Source organism: Maniola jurtina, chromosome 5 (genome assembly GCF_905333055.1).
Source record: "Maniola jurtina chromosome 5, ilManJurt1.1, whole genome shotgun sequence".
Taxonomy (NCBI): domain Eukaryota; kingdom Metazoa; phylum Arthropoda; class Insecta; order Lepidoptera; family Nymphalidae; genus Maniola; species Maniola jurtina.
Genome location: NC_060033.1, coordinates 8,485,335 through 8,506,220, shown reverse-complemented (window position 1 = coordinate 8,506,220; position 20,886 = coordinate 8,485,335). Strand labels below are relative to the sequence as shown.

The 20,886-nt window shown below is 35.1% G+C and overlaps 4 protein-coding genes and 2 long non-coding RNA genes across 7 annotated transcripts; 2 read left to right on the top strand and 4 right to left on the bottom strand.

Annotated features, from left to right (window-relative positions):
• Window positions 1-178: 178 nt before the first annotated feature.
• LOC123865637 lies at window positions 179-1,243 on the bottom strand. Its single transcript, XR_006796011.1, has 2 exons — window positions 1,190-1,243; window positions 179-841 (listed from the first exon to the last, which is right to left on the bottom strand). It is a non-coding gene; the product is annotated as an uncharacterized LOC123865637 (long non-coding RNA).
• Window positions 1,244-2,478: 1,235 nt separating this feature from the next.
• LOC123865635 (V-type proton ATPase subunit G) lies at window positions 2,479-4,938 on the top strand. The gene is made up of 4 exons (XM_045906797.1): window positions 2,479-2,670; window positions 3,366-3,466; window positions 3,601-3,699; window positions 4,400-4,938. The coding sequence occupies exons 1-4, from the start codon at window positions 2,589-2,591 to the stop codon at window positions 4,469-4,471; spliced, it is 354 nt and encodes a 117-aa protein (XP_045762753.1). The 5' UTR covers window positions 2,479-2,588; the 3' UTR covers window positions 4,472-4,938.
• On the bottom strand, window positions 4,687-9,532 carry LOC123865632 (trypsin-7-like). The gene is made up of 8 exons (XM_045906793.1): window positions 9,307-9,532; window positions 8,805-8,915; window positions 8,187-8,370; window positions 7,395-7,677; window positions 6,944-7,032; window positions 6,479-6,542; window positions 5,937-6,097; window positions 4,687-4,994 (listed from the first exon to the last, which is right to left on the bottom strand). The coding sequence occupies exons 1-8, from the start codon at window positions 9,413-9,415 to the stop codon at window positions 4,949-4,951; spliced, it is 1,047 nt and encodes a 348-aa protein (XP_045762749.1). The 5' UTR covers window positions 9,416-9,532; the 3' UTR covers window positions 4,687-4,948.
• A 78-nt stretch (window positions 9,533-9,610) lies between these two features.
• On the bottom strand, window positions 9,611-11,788 carry LOC123865636. Its single transcript, XR_006796010.1, has 3 exons — window positions 11,611-11,788; window positions 10,787-10,856; window positions 9,611-9,907 (listed from the first exon to the last, which is right to left on the bottom strand). It is a non-coding gene; the product is annotated as an uncharacterized LOC123865636 (long non-coding RNA).
• A 658-nt stretch (window positions 11,789-12,446) lies between these two features.
• On the bottom strand, window positions 12,447-15,148 carry LOC123865634. The gene is made up of 3 exons (XM_045906796.1): window positions 14,700-15,148; window positions 13,724-13,916; window positions 12,447-12,709 (listed from the first exon to the last, which is right to left on the bottom strand). The coding sequence occupies exons 1-3, from the start codon at window positions 14,889-14,891 to the stop codon at window positions 12,573-12,575; spliced, it is 522 nt and encodes a 173-aa protein (XP_045762752.1). The 5' UTR covers window positions 14,892-15,148; the 3' UTR covers window positions 12,447-12,572.
• A 161-nt stretch (window positions 15,149-15,309) lies between these two features.
• On the top strand, window positions 15,310-20,229 carry LOC123865629. 2 transcript variants are annotated; one of them, XM_045906788.1, is made up of 7 exons: window positions 15,310-15,525; window positions 16,100-16,250; window positions 16,405-16,693; window positions 17,086-17,180; window positions 17,281-17,344; window positions 19,093-19,239; window positions 19,334-20,229. In XM_045906788.1, exons 1-7 carry the CDS (start codon window positions 15,402-15,404, stop codon window positions 20,105-20,107), a joined length of 1,644 nt encoding a protein of 547 aa, XP_045762744.1. In that variant the 5' UTR covers window positions 15,310-15,401; the 3' UTR covers window positions 20,108-20,229. The 2 variants fall into 2 exon arrangements, with proteins under 2 accessions (XP_045762744.1, XP_045762743.1); XM_045906787.1 differs by having other exon boundaries at window positions 15,310-15,990.
• The last annotated feature ends 657 nt before the right edge of the window (window positions 20,230-20,886 follow it).

Here is a 20,886-nt window from a genome sequence, read left to right as displayed (position 1 = left end):
AATCGTGACCCGCGATCGAGCAAAGTAGCTCATATCGGCCTTTTCATTCAGCTCTTCTGAAAAGGATAAGGACAAAAGAAACTATGACGTTTTTCAATATGTCATTATTCAAATATGAAAAATTGCCTAAAAATGCTAAAGGCATGGACGTAGGGGGCGTAGTAATATTAATAATTAATTCTCATAATATATAATAGGTACTTATTTAGGTGCATAAAAGCCAGTCTAGATGCATGGTCTAGATGTCAGTTCATACATCATAGGTACTTAAGTAGGTACATGAAAATAAGGCTTAACAGCTAAACAATGATTTACGAATTACGAGTAACTAAATGGAACTAAATGAGTAACTCGCACATAAGTCATAACGTTCAAATGGATTCGACACTAGGTATATTCAATGCCTACTAATATTGTTTGACTGTGAAAGCGTGTCTGTCTCTCTGTTAATCGATTTTGACGTTAGGCAAGTACAGAGATAGCTGGCATCATGGAAACGGACATAAGCTGCTTTTAACCCGGAGTAAGGGTTGACGTTAAAAGTGGTGCTTGTTACGGTTAGTGCCGTTACCATTCGGGCGATAATAATAGCATACCTAGATAATATAATCGTCGATGAAATACAATGAGGTCGAAATCGGTCCGGAACACTGAGTAGGAAATATCTATGGTCCAGAACAAAACCTGCAGCACCCGGGCAGCTTGTCTGTCCTACGGCCTGCCTAGCCCTAGTTTTTGTAAGTCGCGAAGCCAGAAGCTCGCAAAGGAAGTCTTGAAATAAGCGAGCTTGCGAGTAACGAGACCGGTATGGGTTGACTGGAGAGGTGGTGAGCGAAGTGAGCTGAAACAAAAGTCTGAAAATAGTTCAAAAGTGAAGAAGAATGCAGGAAGCAGGGGCAACGCGCAACAGTATTCACACTTCTGGCGCAGAAAATTTCAAAAAAATTAACACCATTGGGTCCCCTGCTAGTAAAACTAGTAAAGGTAGAATAGCGAATAGAGTCTGGCTAATGAATGATGAGACTGAAATGAAGAGACTGAAATCGCCCGCTTTAAAAAAAAATCGGAGGGCATCCCTAAAATTAAAGTGAAAAAATTTGAATAACTCAATTTGATACTTAGTATTTAATATTTTTAATGCTTAAATTACAGCATAGTAATGTTTTCAGATATCTCCGTTTTTACAAACCTCTACGTTTTTTAGACCTCATCAAGCGGAGGGGGGGACGGGGGGGGGGACGGGGGGGGGGAACGATGATTCCCGGGCACGTTGATGTCCCTGATACATCTTCCAGTTTTATTGTCGTCATAACCAATGATGGAATATCGTATCGCTTACAATCGTAATATAATAAGAGCTATGTGCTAATAATAAAAGATATGGTTTTAGAAAACATAATATTAATATCTTTTACGAATTTAAACCAAGTATCAAAGTTAAATTGTCATACTTAACATAAGAAATGGCTGACGTTGATCGACGTTTTATGGTTGCCCACTAAAAAGTTTGGAAAAACGCCTAGTGTCATCTTTCATTAGCCAAACTAATCATTTTATTTTTAGGTACAATAGAACGGGTAACATTGGCATAGTGGCGAGGATTTCAACTTGTTAGAAAAGGTTTTGCGTAAGGATTTAAATAATAATGAAATTGTGATCCCAAAAGTTAAGTAAAAAGATAATTATGTAATAACCGCAGTTTTTTAAATCGAACTTTTGTGCAATGACGTTCATCATTTGCAAGTAACATAATGAATGTAACATTCCATAATTACCTAATATGCATAGGCCATATACCTTTTTAGTAGGTAGTTATGTTGATTTTTAAGTAAAGATTTTTTTTGTAATCCAGTGAAGATGATACTGCCATTGTTGGAATTAGAACGCCATAAGCCTACTTTGTCGTATTAATTTACAAATTGCGAAAAACCAAATTAAATTTGAATTTCGCGGACAGACCCGTCTCATGCACCTTAATGTATAGGTACCTTTTTTTTTTTTTCTTTAAATCTGGCTTTACTCTGATAAGCCAATGTCAAGTTTGTGATATTTTCAAGTTATTAAATTTATACAAGTATGGACTCCGCCAGCGCCCGCCGACATACGCGCGGCGCCCCTTTAGAGCGCTTCCCAGTCAGTTCCAGTATAGGTACCTATCCATCGCTATTCTAAATTAGAGCGAGAGATCAGACCACACTGTGGTACACACTGCACACCAATATTAGGAGTGTCTGTACTAATATTTTTTTAATAGTTAACTAACTAGTTAGTTAATACCTACCTGTATGAGAAAAATATGTTTTATATAAAATTTATGCTTATTTATTAATTATTTATCTTTCGAAATATGTATAACATTTCAATCATGCGGCTAAAATTATACAATTTTTGTTCAAATGAAAGAAAAACATTTCATTTCACGCTGTCGTTAAGGCACGAGTCGATGACAGCTCCAATAGTGACAACATGACAAAATCAAAATCATATGACTTGACTTCTCTTCTCCCATCACATCGACATCTTGCAACGTTATTGATTTATGTCTCGCTCTTGATTCTTGCTCGGCTTAGTTTTTGTGATCCTCAGAAATGGCGAGTCAGACACAGGGGATCCAGCAACTGTTGGCTGCCGAAAAACGTGCCGCGGAAAAGGTTTCAGAGGCGAGAAAGCGTAAGTCTAAAAATTGCGTATCAGAAACACCCTTCCCTGTTTGCTGCAGCACTTGTTAGAAGTAAAAATACCCTTTTTTCTTAACAACACTAGTTTCCAATCAAGCAGGTATATATCGAAAGTGCAGATTACGAAACGCGAGTTTTTTTTTGTAATGTGTTAAAACGTTTTGTTTTATCCACTTTCATCACATGATAGTGAATTTAATGACAATATTCTATTGTAGCCTACACTTGGTAGCAATAACTCTTTATCTCATAACAATTTTCTACATTTCTTCACAATATAGTCTTCAGCACATACTTATTACCTACATACAAATAGGCGAGTACTAGGCATAAAGCTTAATAATGACATTTTTCCATTCAAATGATAATTTTTATATGTATTTAATAATTTTTAATTTGATCTTTCTTTTCCTAAGGATGACCAAAAAATAGAAAGGATAAATAATTTGACCATACTTAAAGCATAAATCAAATAAAGCATAAATTTTGCCAGTTATACTAAATAATAATTAAACATTACTCTAATCCTATGCCTGTGTGTGTTCACCCGTTGGTTCTGATTGTCAGCAAAAAGTTGGCCCACCCTGACTTCTCACAATAATTGGGCTTGCCTATATCACAGACATTTGAAAGAAAGATTCATGGTTGATTTTAACACCTATATTTATTATATTATTTATTCTTTAGGAAAAGCGAAACGCCTAAAGCAGGCCAAGGAAGAGGCTCAAGATGAAATTGAGAAGTACAGGCAGGAGCGAGAGAGACAATTCAAAGAGTTTGAAGCCAAGGTTAGTGAACATTTTTAATTTAATTTTTGCTGATTGATTGCCTTGAGACATTTTCGCATGGCAAATTACCAATGCTATCAACAGATAGACAGTTTTATATGGAATGATCACATACTTTTTTCTGCTCTTTCTAGCACATGGGCACAAGGGAAGGTGTAGCAGCCAAGATTGATGCAGAGACCAGGGTGAAGATTGATGAAATGAACAAAATGGTTCAGACACAACAGGAGGCGGTAAGCATGTTAAACTTTATTAGTCCAGACGTGTTGATATGATTTAAAAGATAAAAACACAATCATACAAGATCTACAAAATGCTCTTAAGCTACTATGGTTTCCAGATAGATTGAATTAGAAATTGATTGATGATAGATTTGTGATTAAAAATCATGATTTTTTGGTTATTGTTGCTCATGATGAAATGATTTTGCCAAACCAATTAAAGCCTCAATAGCTCAACGGTTGAGGAGCGGACTGAATTCCGAAAGGTCGGCGGTTCAAACCCCACCCGTTGCACTATTGTCGTACCCACTCCTGGCACAGGCTTTAAGCTTAATTGGAGGGGAAAGGGAAGTATTAGTCATGATTAGCATGGCTAATATTCTTTTTTTAAAAAAAAAAATTTGGTTATAAACAATGTCTAAAATTTAAATTGACAAATCTAAAAATAGTTTTGGTCCCAAGGTGCTTAAATGGCGACCTTACACTTTTTTTCCTTTCTTTATTTATTTAGGGACTTTTATTGATGATGATGGAAAATAGTGCTATTCTTTTCACAAGGAATATCTGCAGAAAAGTACAACCAAATTAGCACAGTTGTTTGTTTAGATGAGGGTTTTAATTTATTTGGTATTGTTTGATGGACAACAATGGTATCCTCAGTACCTACATGTAAAAAACTGTTCCTATTCAACATCGGAATTCTAATTTTCAGGTAATCACTGACATTCTCAACTTGGTGTATGATATTAAACCAGAGCTGCACGTTAATTACCGTTTATCATAAGCAAACTTTAAAGTTACGCATAAATTATACTATTCCGCGTATTAAATCTTTGCGAACACAAATATGGTTATTATTGTTATAATAATTATTCTGTTTATAATCTGTAGCAACTTTACATAGAGCATATAAAATGCCAACTTCACAGTTAGAGTGCGACAAATGCACCCAATAAATTATTATGGTTGCCATTTGCTGTAAATAAATAAAATAATAGCTTAAATTGCCATTTTTAATATTATTAACCAATGTTAACTTATCAAATCGAAATCAGCTCGATATCATTCCAAGAAAAAACGTGGGGATCCGTTTAAGAACACACAAAAAAACTTGTATTTTAAAATTGTATGTTATTCATGTTGTATGTTGAGTAGAAATATATGAAGTTTTAAAAAGAAGATTGAAATGTTTTTTTCTTGTTACGTATCATTGTGGTGTACAGTATTAGAGGAAATATATTGCTAATGTAATATTGTTGTTTTATTCCACTTTAGAGATCCAATCAGGGCTTTTTATGATGGAGTTCCTGTAAAAAGCAGTTTTATGATTTTAATAGTAAAACACTCTAGTCTTAAATAAATGATTCTATCCATTTTTAGGGTTCCGTACGTCAAAAGGAAAAACAGAACCCTTATAGCATCACTTTGTTGTCTGCCTGTCTGTCCGTCGTGTTTATCAGAAAAACCTGATAAGTACATCCCGTTAACCTAGAATCATGAAATTCGGCAGATAGCACTTATAGCACAAGTAAACGAAAAGCTCCGGAAACCATGAATTGTTGCATCACAATGCGTTGTTATTTTTTGTATGATGGTACGGATCCCTTCGTGTGCGAATCCGACTCGCACTAGATCAGTTTTTTTTTTAATAATCTTTGTAGGCCTCAAACCAAAAACTTAAGCAGGTAGGGCGACAACTTAACATACTTATCTGATAAGATAAGATAGTTACGTTTTTAGGATTGAAATGTTAGTATATATAGTATATGTATATGTATAGTATATATAGTGTATGTATGTATAGTAATTAGTATATATAGTATGTGTAGTGTATGTAGTTAGTATATGTAGTTGGCGAATCAAATTTTACTGCACAAGTGTAAATTAAAAATTTATAACACCCCCGACAAGTGAAAGTTACAGTAACTAGAAAAGAGCTGATAACTTTCAAACGGCTGAACCGATTTTCTTGAATTATAGCTAAGAACACTCTCGATCAAGCCACCTTTCAAACAAAAAAAAAAACTAAATTGAAATCGGTTCATTAGTTTAGCAGCTACGATGCCTCATACAGATACACACGTCAAACACCCTTCTTTTTGGGTCAGGGGTTAAAAAATATAGTTCCTTGTAATACAAATTGTACACACATACGCGCGCTGTGTGTCGTGTTGCCGTGTTGTCGCATGGTTTGTTTAAGACTTTGGTATAAGTATGTATTGGCGGCGCTAAATACACTTCCTAATTACGTGAGCGAAAACTTCTTTTCGCCAAGCGTATCCAGCCACGGTGCGATCGCTCCAACGGAAGAGAACACGGCTGGCTGGTCCGGCTGGTCGCAGCGCTTTGAGGAGAACGACAGAATGCCGACTAAGCGGCCGTCCATAATAGCCGGCCCACCTGCGTCGTGCTGAAACGAAGTAAAAGCTCTGATGATTTCAGTTTAGGTATCCACCTAGCAGATAAGGTATACCAAGGATATAGTAGAAGCTAAAGAGACGATCGCCGTCCGCATAAGTGTAAGGTTGAAATTTATAGAGAACACTTTGACTTAGCTCAGGCTTAAGACACTGTTAAAACGAGACTCATATAAATCGCACAAATCTGTCTCGTTTTAACTGAAACTAAGTCTGAGCTAAGTCTAAGTGCGCTCTATAGATTTGAACCTAAGTGCGCCTGTGTGCCTTCATCTTTAGTACCTACAAGTTTACACATAATGTAGATAACGGGTACGGAACGGGATATCTAGGTAGGTACTTACCTAGATATCTAATATCTCGTAGGTACTTACGTTACAAACATTCTTGGCGAGTGTTATGTACCCTGCACAGAAGTTAGTTCGTGTGACAAGATTTCTGGAAAATAATAGATACCCGATATTTAGTTATTTAGTTATCCTCATAGTTAAGTAGCCATGTACCTTTTATGTATACGTATACGTATATGCCTTTGGTAGGAAAGTACAGCATAGGTACATGTGCGCAGATTCATCATCTTCACTTTCGTCCGATCTCTTTTTATCGGATGTAGCTGTATTTTTCCTACATTATATTCCATTTCATTGTATCAGCATGTATGCGTCCACTGCTGGACATAAGCCTTTCCAAGAGCGGTCAGCGCGAGCGTTCAAACACGGTCCTCCGGCCTTACTCATCCACCCGCTCCCCGCCACCTTCGAGGACGTCCCACACTGTGTTACATTTTTTTCCCCCCATTTTTCCTACAGTTACCAACAAAATAATGCAATAAGTATTACCGTCCGTAAACTTCCTGGCAATCTGCAAGGTCGTAGATAGGCAGATCCAACTTTTGGAGGAGTACTTGACCGCCTAAACCACCTGAAGTCTGAAATGAGTTATAACTTGCCATCCAAAAAAAATTAAGTAAGTACGAGTTTTGCCATCATATTCTTGCAGTTTGAGGCTCAGTGACCAGCTCAGTGTAGGCAATTTGCTTATTTCACATTCTAGCTACTTATGAAAAGTCGTGGAATCTCTAGCATCTTTTTTTTGGGGTATTTTTGGTAGGTAGGTACCTAACGTCCAAGTTGCGACAGGGCATAATACGAGTATCATCTATACTTGTGCTGAATGGATGACGACTGACGACTCCTGAGGATTACTTACTACGTAGAGAGACTACATATTATTTTAGATACCAAAGCATATCAAGTAAGTCTACCTATGTACGTTATTAACCAAACTTACTAAAACTGAACCCCATCCAAGAAATGTAATATGGCTATCAGTTGGCACATTTTTGTCCTTGGAATAATCTATCTTCTCTACTCTTATATCGTCTTTTTCATACGATATATTTTTATGCAATCGCAAGACTGCAAAATTGAATTCCAGAGTATTTGGTTTATAGTTGGGATGGAAGAAGATCTCTGTAACTTTGTAAACCTCGCCACCGGCGGTCGCGTTGGAGGAGCCGATTCGGACAGTTAACATTTTGACGTATTCTCGGAAGAATCTGTTATTATATTGCCTGTGGAAGCAGAATACCAATATTATTTTGAGTTACATTATAACGCCGGCGGTGCGCCCATTGAGGTAGAGCTTAAATGGATATTAGGTATGGTATCCATTCCATCGGTCATCTTTAGTTTAGGTTTAGTGGAGTAACCAAGTGCGGATTGGCAAGACACCGCGAACATTTGAAGAACTCTCAAGCATCGGTTTCCTCACGTTTTCCTTCACTGTGATATTTAATTATTGCATAAAATACCTACTCATAAATCCAAAAGTTAGCCGGATCGAACCACCAGTCCACACACAGTGGTCATAGTGTTTGAAGCCATGGTAGACAATAGGCATTACTTAGGCAAGTCCCTATTGTATGGCAGAAGTGTGTCATGAGATATTTCGACTCGCTCAAGCAGTGCCTTGATGCCTATATCACCTGCACGCTGCTGCCTACACAATCATTCAAAATATAGGAATAATAGTAAACTCATTATTGCGAAAAAATCAACTAGCATTATTTAAATTTCTTACAGCTGTAAACAGTGTGCAGCCGTTAAAATCTTGTCCGAGTCGATGATAGCGCCGCCGCACCACAGCTGGTTGTTCACCAATAGAGCAGCGAGAAACGGGTAGTCCTCAATATTAGCCACTTCGTCCGCATTGTAAATTCGACGGAAGCGGTGGTCTAGCGGTTGCTCCAAGGTAGTCTTTGGCGCTGATATGATAAAATCGAGGGTTATACTGATAAACCTAATAAGTTCCACCATGGACCCACCCAGGCCAATAAAGACTTATTTGGTTTTAGCAATATATCTACTCTCAAAACATATGACCTACTATAGTCTAGCTGGCAAGCTCTGGTTTCGCACAGAGTAACTTTTCAATGGATTTCGATCTCTATTTTTGCGTCATGCCTGCCGTGTGGTACTCGTAAGTAGGTATATTTATTGGCATTTCATGAATCATGAGTTATGCCCCTGTCACAGAACAGCGAATCAGCTTGTTACTTCTAATGATAATTAATTATCAAAAATCTAATGAGAAGTTTACGATATACTATGAAATAGGTGAATATAGACAAAAACAAATTGCAAAAAACTGTAACTCTTCCAAAGTCGGATGAAAAGATAAAAGGCAGCGCATACTTACTGCCAGGGGTTCTCTCGTCAATATTTCTTCTGCGAGGCAATTCTATAGGGATTCCTTCGTATTGCCATTCCCTTTTGTGACTATGTCGTCGGAGTATTTGCTCTTCTTCCACTAATGAATTATTTGATGATTTATTTCAATATTATTTTTATAGACTAAATCTGTTCATAAATGGGGGTAGTTACTCCTAGGAGTCCCTGGGCACGATTGCGAGTGTCCCCTCAATAGATATGCCGTTTCTTCATTAGATTTGAATAAAGTTACTTCAAAGACATTTTTTTATTAACTAGATGGCAGCTGTGCAGGTTTCTAATGCTAAGATGCTGTAGATGTACCTAATTATAACGTGGTGTAACTTATGCCAGTTTTTGGAAGAGATATGTGTCCGTGTCACGTCACAGCCATTTACCACTTTTGTAGAAGCTGTGGCTAAGATACCCTTAGTCTTATCTACGTCATAAGAACCTACAAGGGCTTGTTCCATTGTAAGAGAGTAACTTACTATCATCTGACATCCTGGACACATCAGTTGTCACCAACTGCTCCTGGTGCGCTAAAACGCTTATAAACGTCACAATGAAACAGCTAAATAAAATTAAAAGTAACGCCATTGCTAATAAGCTGTTGGTATTTTAATTTCTATTTGAGTAGGTGTAACGAGCAATTGTTTTCGTATTGTATTTCGTTTAGGTGCTCCAGTTTTTAGATTTAGTAAGCAGGTAGGTAGGTAAGTGCCTAACTTTTTAGCATATAAATAAAATTACAAATCTAGTTTTATGATAGAAAACATTGAATGAAACCACATACCAGCTATAAAAAATGATTTATTGATACAAAAGTGTATAGAACAGGGGTTTAACTTTCAACATTCGGTCCAGTTTATTTTAGCTAGATCATTAGGTATAGGTAGGACCTATTTAATGTAAACCGTAACCTCCCCAGCCGCCGTAAATAGATTTGACGATGGGGACTTTATAGATTGGTTCGACAATCAACGGTTTGATTATAGGGATAGGTTTGACAAGGATACGGGGTAGGTATGGTGTAGCCATGGTTGACGATGCTGGATCTAGCCTCTACAGCGGGTAGCAGCAGAGGAGATACTGTGGAAGAAACGTAACTTCAGATTGTGCATAACATACAGGCTACTGGCTAGGCGGGCTCTTGCCAGCTATGTTAGGCAAGTTGTGTTCGGGCAGGTCTAGGAACGGGAGAACCGCCTCAGTCGAGCTCTCTTCACGCTTCCCTTCACTGGAAAGGGAGGTTTAAATCAGTTTGTACTGAATCATAGTACTTGGAAGTGGAATGCTGCAGAGATGAAAAGTTAAGGATCGTATCGGTTAGTTTCCAGGATTCACCATAATCTTAAGTATCCAAGTGGATGGTTAGAAGTTATTTACCTACTGTTCTAGGAGAAAATACTCTAGGTATAAAGCATTTTATTTTAAGGAAGTATTAAGGTGCAAGCAAACTGTGTAGTGTGTTGTGATGTAGAACTTCAAATACTGAATGACGATCGACTTTACGGAAGCGTCAGCGCCAAGACAGAAAGACTATGTGGCAGTGTGCCCATCTTTATATTATATAATTAGTAAAATTTAGTAGGAAAGTTAAATGAGGAGGATTCAGTTCAGGCGCAATCACACTGTTTTATTCGCCAGCTACTTATAATATCATCGCTTCCTGTTTTAATTTAACAAACCTTCACCACGACAGTTTGTTTGCACCTTTATATTTTATACATACAAAATAATATAATATCCTACTATAATATTATAAACGCGAAAGTTTGTATGTATGGACGGATTAGGCAGTTTGGAATGGATATAAAGTACATACAATATAAAGTATAGCCTGGATTAACACATAGGCTACTTTTTATGCCGGCAAATCAATGATTTCCCACGGGGAAAACCTATATCCAAGGGAACGAAGTCGCGGGTATCAGCTAGTAATATTTTTCTTAGTAGTATTTTGGTTACCTAGTCCACTCAAACCGGACGGAGCCGGGTGAGCGAGTGACATGCCGATGAGAGCTAGTACTATGGCCACCTGAAAACAAATAAATGAAGTCTGAAAATTACAGTAATAGGTAGGTTTTGTAAGTAAGTACCATATAGGTGCCCATTTATTATTTTAATCGATCTCATGTAGGCATAGGCACCTAAGTGAACCTAGTTTCTATTTTCCACACGCAATATTATTAAAGCCGATAGCGAAACAGTAATTAGGTAACTTATCTGGTAATTAGTTAGGTTTCCTTGGTTTTCAGGGTTCCGTACCTCAAAAGGAAAAACGGAACCCTTATAGGATCACTTTATTGTCCGTCTGTCTATCCGTCTGTCCGTATGTCTGTATGTCTTGTCTGTCAAGAAAACCTATAGGATACTGCCCGTTGACCTAGAATCATGAAATTTGGTAGGTAGGTCGTATAGCACAAGTAAAAGAAAAAATCCGAAAATCGTGAATTTTTGGTTACATCACAAAAAAAATGCGTTTCAATTTTCAAAGTAAGATAACTGGACCGAGTGGGGTATCATATAAAAGGGCTTTACCTGCACATTTTAAAACAGATATTTATTTATTTTTATGCATAATAGTTTTTGATGTATCGTGCAAAATGACGAAAAAAATATCCGAGTACGGAACTCTCGGTGCGTGAGTCTGATTCGCACTTGGCCGGTTTTTTATTAAATACAGGTCAATGTAATTGATTAAGCTAAACTTTAGTTTTGAAGTGAAATTATTTATTAATTTACAATAATATTTAATTATAAAAATATTAATATTAAAGGTAAGTACTTACAGCACACTTCATGTTTGTATTCAGGTACTTCTTTAACTACTAAAACTGCACCAAACGATTGGATTTCACAAAAATCCCGCAAGTATTTATAGACTGCGTTAAGTGGTTCACGCACGGATAAACATACATCCGGACAATAATTATAAATTATAATATTACTTCACAAAAACTACGTTCTAATTAGGAGCTAAGGACCTACTTACCTATAACTATCTATACTTTACCTAACCCTACTAGTTTGATGCTGTGCAAAAGTTTCCTAAAAAGGGTTCCTTTACCTAAATACCTACACCAACAACGAGATTGTTTGACCAACACAGATTTTATAAAGCCGATCTGGAAGTTAATGAATCATCAATCATAGAAGACAACATAAAATAGGTAACTAATCCTGAAAAAACTAGGCAGTTGCGTGTCAGAAGCTCACAACACGCAATCAAACATAAGGTTAGGTGGGTTCCGTAATCAGCCCTAGTTGCTAAAAACTTTTACCGTCACTAAATTTCTTAAACGATAGTTTTTTCGCAAAATTTGGCTAAGAATCTTATATGTACTTACTTTTTTAAAATACCTACCTAACGACGACTTGGTTCCCTTTTTTTTGATTACCTAGAGAAAGAAAAAAAATCGATTCTGACCTATATTTATTTACGTAACAGATTAATTAGCCATTTCAGACTAACACCATCGAAATTGTGGTTGTCGACTGTTTATATACGCTCTTGAATTTTAATATAAGTATCCACTATAATTATTTCTGACATTTACAAACTGATAAGTGAAAATAAAATAATATAGGAAGGTTTTTGGGGTGGTTATGAAACTAAAACCCATGATCATATTTTAATTTTTTAATATTATTAATCAAGTGCCTTCAGACTTCTATACTGTAATAAAATAATTATTATCATTAAGAAACTAACAATGTTTTAAATGGTAGGTAGGTATATAAGATGATAATTTCAATCCTTCCATTTATCATTATCGTAGTCCCAATGGGAAGAGAGGCCGTCAATAGGGTTGACTCGTAACTCCAGCATTCTTCGCAACTGTGCCTTCTGCGATTCCTTCGAGAATGAGCTCGGAAGCGGCTCAAATACTGAAAGAGTTAAATCTTTTAGACTTTATCTACCTAACTTTACAAAAAATAACAATTTCGATTTTTATAATATAAGCACAAATCCACGGTTTTCAGATTTTTCCTTTTACTTGTGCTATAAGACCTATAACATACCTACCAAATTTCATGATTCTAGGTCAACGGGAAGTACCCTATAGGTTTCTTGACAGACACTACAGACAGGCAGACACACAACAAAGTGATTCTATAAGGGTTTCTTTTTCCCTTTTAAGGTACGGAATCCTAAGAAAAACAGTAATTGTACATTTGGAATATTCTGTATGTCATTAGAAATTAAAAGAATTTAAACCTGCGCAGTGGGTGATTTATCGATCTATCATATGTAGGTATGTATTTAGAAGTAAGTAAGAAATGAGGTCCTTTTCTTACTACTAAGTAAAAGCTAATCGAAGTGCGTCGTCGATAATAATGCTTCAACTGCACGTGAAAAGTTCGTTATAATTTTTAAACTGCTACTTACCTAGTATACCTTCCTACAATAAATAATTTCAAATTTATTATATTGTAAGGTTATTTTTAAAAATTGATTTGAGTTGTCAAAAATAATATAAAATTATTAATTTATCTTATGCAGGTAGTTTGATAAAATCGATATTTCGCTCATTCGATGTCATACAATCTGTTACTAGGAGGCCGACAAGATTGAACTTGCATAAATACGGGTGTTTTGAAGGTTTTAGTTCAGTCTCCTTCCGAGATTCGGAGCGATATCGCATATTTTCGGTATTTGGATTGTGAACTGAATAATTAGATGTTGTGATAGCAATCACGCTCTAATTAAATTATTTATTTTGGCATTAGTTTGTTTAGATTAAAACTCTCGGATAACCTTACACATTAAACTTGTGTTTTTTTGTGTTGGTTTTGGAGAGGACATTCCAATAATTCGATAAAAATATTTAAATAATACCTGTTTTTTTGAGTGACGCCAATAATATGTACATGAACATAATATAGGATTTCGAAAATTACCATAATAATGAAAAAACATGGCACCCCAGAAAGCAAATGATGTGATGAAGAATACATAGCCGAGGATTAGCTTCCACAAGCCAGTTGACGCTTGGAATTCTGCGAAAGTTTGGCAAAACGAGGCGCGATACAGTGCCTTCTTCTCCTCGCAGCACAGCATTCGCCAATCGCCTTTCTCCTTTTCTTTAAGTGCCTAAATCAATATCAAGCCTGAGCAATCTTTGGTAATCAATAATTTCCTTAAAAGGGTGATATAACTTAGTGGTTCAGACGTCGGCCTCCTATTCGTCAGGCCAGGATCCCGGGCACGCACTTTTAACTTACATTTATCAATTAAATATCACTTGCTTTATGGTGAAGGAAAATATCGTGAGGGAACCCGCATGTCTGAGAGTTCTTCATAATGTCTCAAAGGTGTGTGAAGTCTGCCAATCCGCACTTGGCCAGCGTGGTGGACTATAAACAAACAAACATTCTCATTCTGAGAAAAGACTCAGCAGTGGGTCGGCGATGGATTGATGATGAAAACAATAATAATTCCATTCCGTTCTATTCCATCAGCCTGTAAGCGTTTACTGCTGGACATAGGCCTTTCCAAGAGCGCGCCACCAAACACGATCCTCCGCCTTCCTCATCCACCCGCTGCCCGCTACCTTCTTCAGGTCATCCAGCGGGCTGGAGGTCGCCCCACACTGCGCTTACCGGTACGCGGTTCCCATAATGAATATCTTTAATTTCATAATCAAGGAAGTTGATCAGAATGCAGATATTGAAGAATATTGTGATCTTTAATGTTCTAAACCTATTATACGAATAAATCAGGTTACCTAGTGATCCTTACCAGGTTACTTACCATCAGGAAGAATTAACTTTCGATAGCAGCTGGTAGCCAATGGAGGGAATTTTTGGGATTGATTTGACATTTGATGAGTATAGGTACCAAAGCTATGAACAAATTAATTCTATTCTTACTTACACAAATGTCTCTAGTCATTTCTTTGAACCTTACTGCAGGGAAGGGAAAAAGGACATCATCTTTGTAATTCGCGCAACCGTTTATACCGTGCCCAACAATCTCCCTAGTTCCAGTTCTGCAGCAACCGTAAGCCGTTCTAATGTTTTTTGCCCAAGGAATGAAAGTACCACGAGGCTTAATAAACGCATACATTTCAATTTCTAATCTAATACTAAATTAGATACTTATTATCGTTACGAAAAAATTCACAAAAATTAAGTAGGTACGTTGACAATTTGACAGTACCTACAGACATTTAATTTTTTTCATGGTTTTGTGAGTTTTATTATCTGGTTTCTTATTTTTTATTAAATAGCTGTTCATAGGTTCATAATAATTTAACGTTTGTTCGTATAAAAAATCAAAGTTAACGATTTTTTACTGTATTAATGAAAATCGGTATTGTAATATATTTAGGGTAGGTATATAAATAGTCCTTATTTATTAGTGTAGGAACAATACATATAATATTTATTGGAAATCAATTGAAAATAAAAAAGCGGAAGGGACATTTTCGATAGCAAACGTAAAATAAACTCATAAAGTTTTACTAACATTCTATAAATTACTCGTAGGTACACATTGGCATAACAACTAGCTCTGTTTTAAAGTTTCGAATTTGTTAAAAAAAAGAGTGATATTATAAACTTAGTTTATTTTAACATGCATCCTTTCAAATGCAGTATTTTTATTTCGATCGTTTTTAATTATTATCTTGAATTAACTCAAAGTCTTAATGAAATGCCACCGATTGACGACGAGATTGTAAAATCTGAAGCCATTATACGTAACACATTTAATAGCCTCTTTTACAATCTTAAATTGAAACAGATCAAAGAAAATATAAAATTAAAGGAATATTCAACTATTCACAAATATTTTACGTCTCTTGCGTTGCAAGATTATGATACTTTAAATAAAATTGCTCGAATGGTAAAAGTAAGCAGTAAAAATGTAAATAAAACAGCAGATTTTATGGGAATGATAAATAATGTTTTTGAGCTCAACCAATTTACAGAAAATAGTAAAAATAAATCAACAGAATATAATGATGATAATGTTATCAGATATATATTATATTTTCTAAAAATTCTAAAAAAATTAAAAGAGACAAATAATGTTGATGAAGTATATCTGAATATAAATGCCAATATTGTAAATCTCTTGAAAGAGCATAAAAGGATATCTAACGACTCGGTCAATTTCTACAAATCTGACGACAATAACATTCTAAGTGAAAACGAATTTTGGGGTACCTTCAATCTTTCGTTTATTGATTGTTTAATATCATATTATTGCATATTATACTTACGTAAAATGTACATACCTACTTATTTAAAGTAATATTTTTCAATACTTAGAGACCAGTGGTCGTCGAATCTTCAAAGGCGATAGAACCAAGATAAAATATTTTCCATTCATGGCGTCCATCCAAATCTTCAATAACTTTCACTGCGCTGGATCGATAATTAAATCTGACCTGATTATCACGGCTTCATCGTGCTTGCAACTGTAAGCTACTTATAATTTATGATGTTGTTCTAGGCATTTCATCTTCTTCTCAATATACTCCTACATTCGTATCTATAGATTCGAGTTTGCTTATTAGTAAATCTTACCTATTATTTATTTAAAAATTATATTTTGGTGTATTTTTACATTCAAGGGCGTGGAATAATCGATTATTTCGGGAAAATCCAGCTTTTCTGTCAGCTCGTGTTGGCAGCAGCTTCTACAGCGGTGGTGGAGAAGTAATTCCCGTGCTTGAGATATACTTTCATCCCAGCTATAATCCAAAGACCTTGAGAAATAATATCTGTTTGTTACGATTGGTCAGGCATTTAAACTTTAGGAGAAAGAGTAGAAGAATAAAGAAAATTGATTTTGATAGACAGCCTTCAGGTATTCCTGTGACCACTCCAGGCATAACTATTCTAGGATGGGGAGCAAAAACAGTAAGACCTTGTAACTAATATTTTTTAAATTTCAATCTTCACACTAGATAATAGAATCTATCTAGTGAACGCTGAGTGAAAAACGGCAAATAAAAAAAATGTAATCGTGTATAAAAGGTATCAAATACGTTCATTCCTAGTTAATCCAGAGAGGAATAACTAGCAATAAATGTATTTGATAGCTTTTAACATTTTTATTTTAAAATTATAATCTCATGGCTTCAGGGGTGTTTTATAAATTCCGTAAAACTCCTTGATTTTCCTGAATAAAATGTAGCCTACATGCAAGCTATCTTCAAAATACCAAAATTCTTCAAAATTAGTCATTTTAATCGTTCTTACTGAAGTAATATTATATTTTTTGACTTTTTCAAATATTTTTGTTCATGTAGCACAGCCCTATTATTGGTAACCCTTGGAAAAATATTTTGTCATATACTGTCCTTCATGTATATCCATTACAAGACTGCCAAGACGTTTATTCAAGGTAATCACGTTATAGTATTTTTTAGAATTACATACTGCAGCTCTCATAATATTATCTTCTTATTTTAATTCATTCAATTCAATACATTTTGGAATTTCAGAGAGTATGTTACCAGGAAGAACTTCTGCGCTGGATTTTTTTCTAGAGGCGGAGGGGCTTGTAATGTATGTTCACATTTTATTGTCTGTACCTACTTAATTAACGAAGGAGTGATACAAGGAGGGCTTAGATAACCTCTGCCTTATAATGATTTCTAGGGTTAATTTCATCTGGTTAATTTTTGGTAGATATATAAGACGATAGAAACAAAAAACTGTTTTTTCTTCATTCAAAAGAAAATCAATAGTTACTTACTAGAATACGACTAGAATATTTTGATACCTACCTATTTGATTTACCTTTATGTAACTATAGTGGAGTAAATAAAGCCGTAAAATAGCCAATCTTAGGAAGTCCTCAGAAACAGCTCCGATTTTGATGATTTTTTTTTTAAATTCTTGTTTTTTATACATTATTTAAAATCAGAAACGTTTTGAAGCGGGGAAATAATTTTTTTATCCATATGTGCGATATTTATACACGAAGTCCAGAAAAACGCTACCTTCTCTTTGAGAAGTTGTAGAGGGGGTCAAATGCTACAAATGACCTTTAAACACTTATGGGCGAAAACCACCCGTTTTTGAGTTATTGATCGTTTTCAGAAAAATACGTATTTGTTTCTTTTAAAAATCTATTAAAAAAAAGTAAGGCATATTGCCGACTTTTTATTTGATTTCTAAGTACTAGACATCTCAATTAATAATTGTGAGTACTAAAATAAAAATAATCTTTGTAGGTTCCACGGTTAGGGATCCAAGACTGTACCAGTTTCATAATTTCTATTGAGTTACTTTGCCAAAAATGCTATTTTTTTAAAGTTACAGAAATGTTTTTGGCCTGCAAATTATTTGCAAAGCTTCTACATATTCTTAGCTATCTAATGATGTACAAAACTTTAAAATAAGTTGAAAGTTAGCTAAAAAAATGATAAAATAATAGCACAAGGGAGAAATTTCTTAACGCTTAAATTTTAAACAAATCGTTTTTTTCTTTATTTAGAGGTAGTCTCTACTTAGAAAGAGGTAACAGTTTACTGTAAATATGTGATTTAGTCAAGTCTGATCATAAAATCGGCCACGGGATAGCTCAATTGATCGATAGGAACGATTTGTTTAAAATTTAAGCGTTAAGAAATTTCTCCCTTGTGCTATTATTTTACCATTTTTTTAGCTAATTTTCAACTTATTTTAAAGTTTTGTACATCATTAGATAGCTAAGAATGTGTAAAAGCTTTGCAAATAATTTGCAGGCCAAAAAATTTTCTGTAACATTAAAAAAAATAGCATTTTTGGCAAAGTAACCCAATAGAAATTATGAAACTGGTACAGTCTTGGATCCCTAACCGGAGAACCTACAAAGATTATTTTTATTTTAGTATTCACAATTATTAATTGAGATGTCTAGTACTTAGAAATCAAATAAAAAGTCGGCAATATGCCTCACTTTTTTTTATTAGATTTTTAAAAGAAACAAATACGTATTTTTCTGAAAACGATCAATAACTCAAAAACGGGCGGTTTTCGCCCTTAAGTGTTTAAAGGTCATTTGTAGTATTTGTCCTCCTTTACAACTTCTCAAAGAGAAGGTAGCGTTTTTCTGGACTTCGTGTATAAATATCGCACATATGGATAAAAAAATACTAAAAATTATTTTCCCGCTTCAAAACGTTTCTGATTTTAAATAATGTATAAAAAACAAGAATTTAAAAAAAAAAATCATCAAAATCGGAGCTGTTTCTGAGGACTTCCGACGAAAATGCTTCGTTTACTTCACTACTAGTTGGTAAGTATAACTTTGCAAAATTTCTTTTCAGCGTGACGTTGGTGGTCCTGGAATAGTAGACAGTAAATTGATGGGTATAATAAGTTTTGGATCTCCCGTATGTGGGACACCAGATGCTCCAACAGTGTTTACTAAGTTAGGCTACTACAGTGATTGGATTGAAGAAATAATGGAAATGGTCCGTATTTCATTACATTTTACATATATATTTTATTTTTTCATGAAAAAAAAGCATTAGGAACATTTTTAAGGCCAATGTACGATTTTTTCAGGATATTCCGGTCTCTAAAAAGAGAACAACTCTGAAACCATTACACGATCCATTTACAGCTCTACCTTTATATTCAACTAAAAAACCAACAAAGTTTAAAATACAGCCGCATACCGGAGGAACAATGACTCCAATCCCAATATCGGTTATCGACAACCAACTCCGTATTTTCGATAATAATGTCTTTAAAGATTTCTTAGCTACTATGTTTCACAGCGAAGAAGTAGCTGAAGATCAAGACGTTGAAGATGTTGAAGGGAGTATAGAGCTTGAAACGACAGTCAAATATGGAACAAAGTATTATGAAGACGTAACTGAAAAAGCAAAGCGAATTACAGAATATGAAGACGTTTCTACAGATGAAATTGGCGCAAGTCATAAAAATACTGCTGTCACTCTAATTAATGCGGAAAATCAACAAAGTGTTTATGATTCTGATGAAGACATAGAAAAGTTGATTGAAAACGTAAGCATGGAAAAAAATGTTAAAGGAGATGTAATGGTGACGCCAATAGTTGATAAGGAGACTAAAGATAGTGATATAAAATCCAAGGGTTCCCATAAGTCTAAAAATGAGAATTTACTTACTTTACTGTATTTATCTGATGATGAAAAAAAGGACAATGTAAAAATGATCCCAGTAGACGATAATAATATAGTTAGTGATGAATGGGATGACTTTTCCGGTATGAGCATTCCCGTTAATTTTGATGACTTGACAAGAGCAAAACACAAAGTAGTTAGTGAGTTGCCTGAAAGCGATTTATTTAGGTAGGAAATTCCGAATATAGATATTAATTCTCAAAGTGTTAAATATTTATTTTCAATTAGATATAGGAATTGTTGATTTGAACAACTATGATCTCCCCTATTGATCTAAGTCAAAATAAACAAATAGTAAAGCAATGTTGATTGTTGATCACGATTTTATATTTTACCTACCTCGATGATAAACGATGCCCTCGACTTCATCCGCGTGGATGTGAGTTTGTTAAAACTCCCGCGGGAACTCTTAAAATGTGTTGATTCAGGGCACTCGTATAATAAGTAGCCAAACCAGTTCAGTCATTGTGGTGTGGTTGAGTAGGTAACAAACATTCAAAATTCAAAATTTCACATGATATAATTATTAGTATTAGGATTAGCTAAGCTGTCTCGGCTTTGCTGAGGTGGAATTTCTTAATATCCCTGTAAGTATTTACTGCAAACGAAAATTTTTAGTTTCTAGATGTATGTATGTATGTATTTCTGGGTTGACGCTCGTGGAGGCTGCCTTTGGCTTGCCGCTTGCTTGCACTGGTTGGTCAATGTGAGATCGCGAGAGTTTGGATATGAGGGTGGAAGTTAATGGCGTTAATATACGCCAAGCTTACCCATGGTTGTTCTTAGTTCGAAAAAATTGAACTAAAAGAAAATCATGATAAAATCATTTTATTACGCAAATTTTTTGATGATGCTTAAGGTTACTAAGAGGTTTTAAACGTTTTAAACTGACGTTCCCTAGGCTGTATAAATTAATACTTAAAAAAAAATGAAAAATAAGGGGAAAATGGA

Bases quoted from the DNA above. Each gene is read 5' to 3' on its own strand.
- LOC123865635 (XM_045906797.1), top strand. From the start codon at position 2,589: ATGGCGAGTCAGACACAGGGGATCCAGCAACTGTTGGCTGCCGAAAAA. The intron at 2,671-3,365 runs GTAAGTCTAAAA...TTTATTCTTTAG, and splicing joins GGTTTCAGAGGCGAGAAAGC to GAAAAGCGAAACGCCTAAAG. The intron at 3,700-4,399 runs GTAAGCATGTTA...TCTAATTTTCAG, and splicing joins TTCAGACACAACAGGAGGCG to GTAATCACTGACATTCTCAA.
- LOC123865632 (XM_045906793.1), bottom strand. From the start codon at position 9,415: ATGGCGTTACTTTTAATTTTATTTAGCTGTTTCATTGTGACGTTTATA. The intron at 8,371-8,804 runs GTAAGTATGCGC...TTATCATATCAG, and splicing joins TGACGAGAGAACCCCTGGCA to CGCCAAAGACTACCTTGGAG. The intron at 6,543-6,943 runs GTAATACTTATT...ATTATTTTCCAG, and splicing joins TGCCAGGAAGTTTACGGACG to AAATCTTGTCACACGAACTA.
- LOC123865634 (XM_045906796.1), bottom strand. From the start codon at position 14,891: ATGTATGCGTTTATTAAGCCTCGTGGTACTTTCATTCCTTGGGCAAAA. The intron at 13,917-14,699 runs GTAAGTAAGAAT...ATATTGATTTAG, and splicing joins AAATGACTAGAGACATTTGT to GCACTTAAAGAAAAGGAGAA. The intron at 12,710-13,723 runs GTAATTTTCGAA...TAACTCTTTCAG, and splicing joins CATGTTTTTTCATTATTATG to TATTTGAGCCGCTTCCGAGC.
- LOC123865629 (XM_045906787.1), top strand. From the start codon at position 15,402: ATGCATCCTTTCAAATGCAGTATTTTTATTTCGATCGTTTTTAATTAT. The intron at 16,694-17,085 runs GTAAGACCTTGT...TTGTTCATGTAG, and splicing joins TAGGATGGGGAGCAAAAACA to CACAGCCCTATTATTGGTAA. The intron at 17,181-17,280 runs GTAATCACGTTA...TTGGAATTTCAG, and splicing joins TGCCAAGACGTTTATTCAAG to AGAGTATGTTACCAGGAAGA.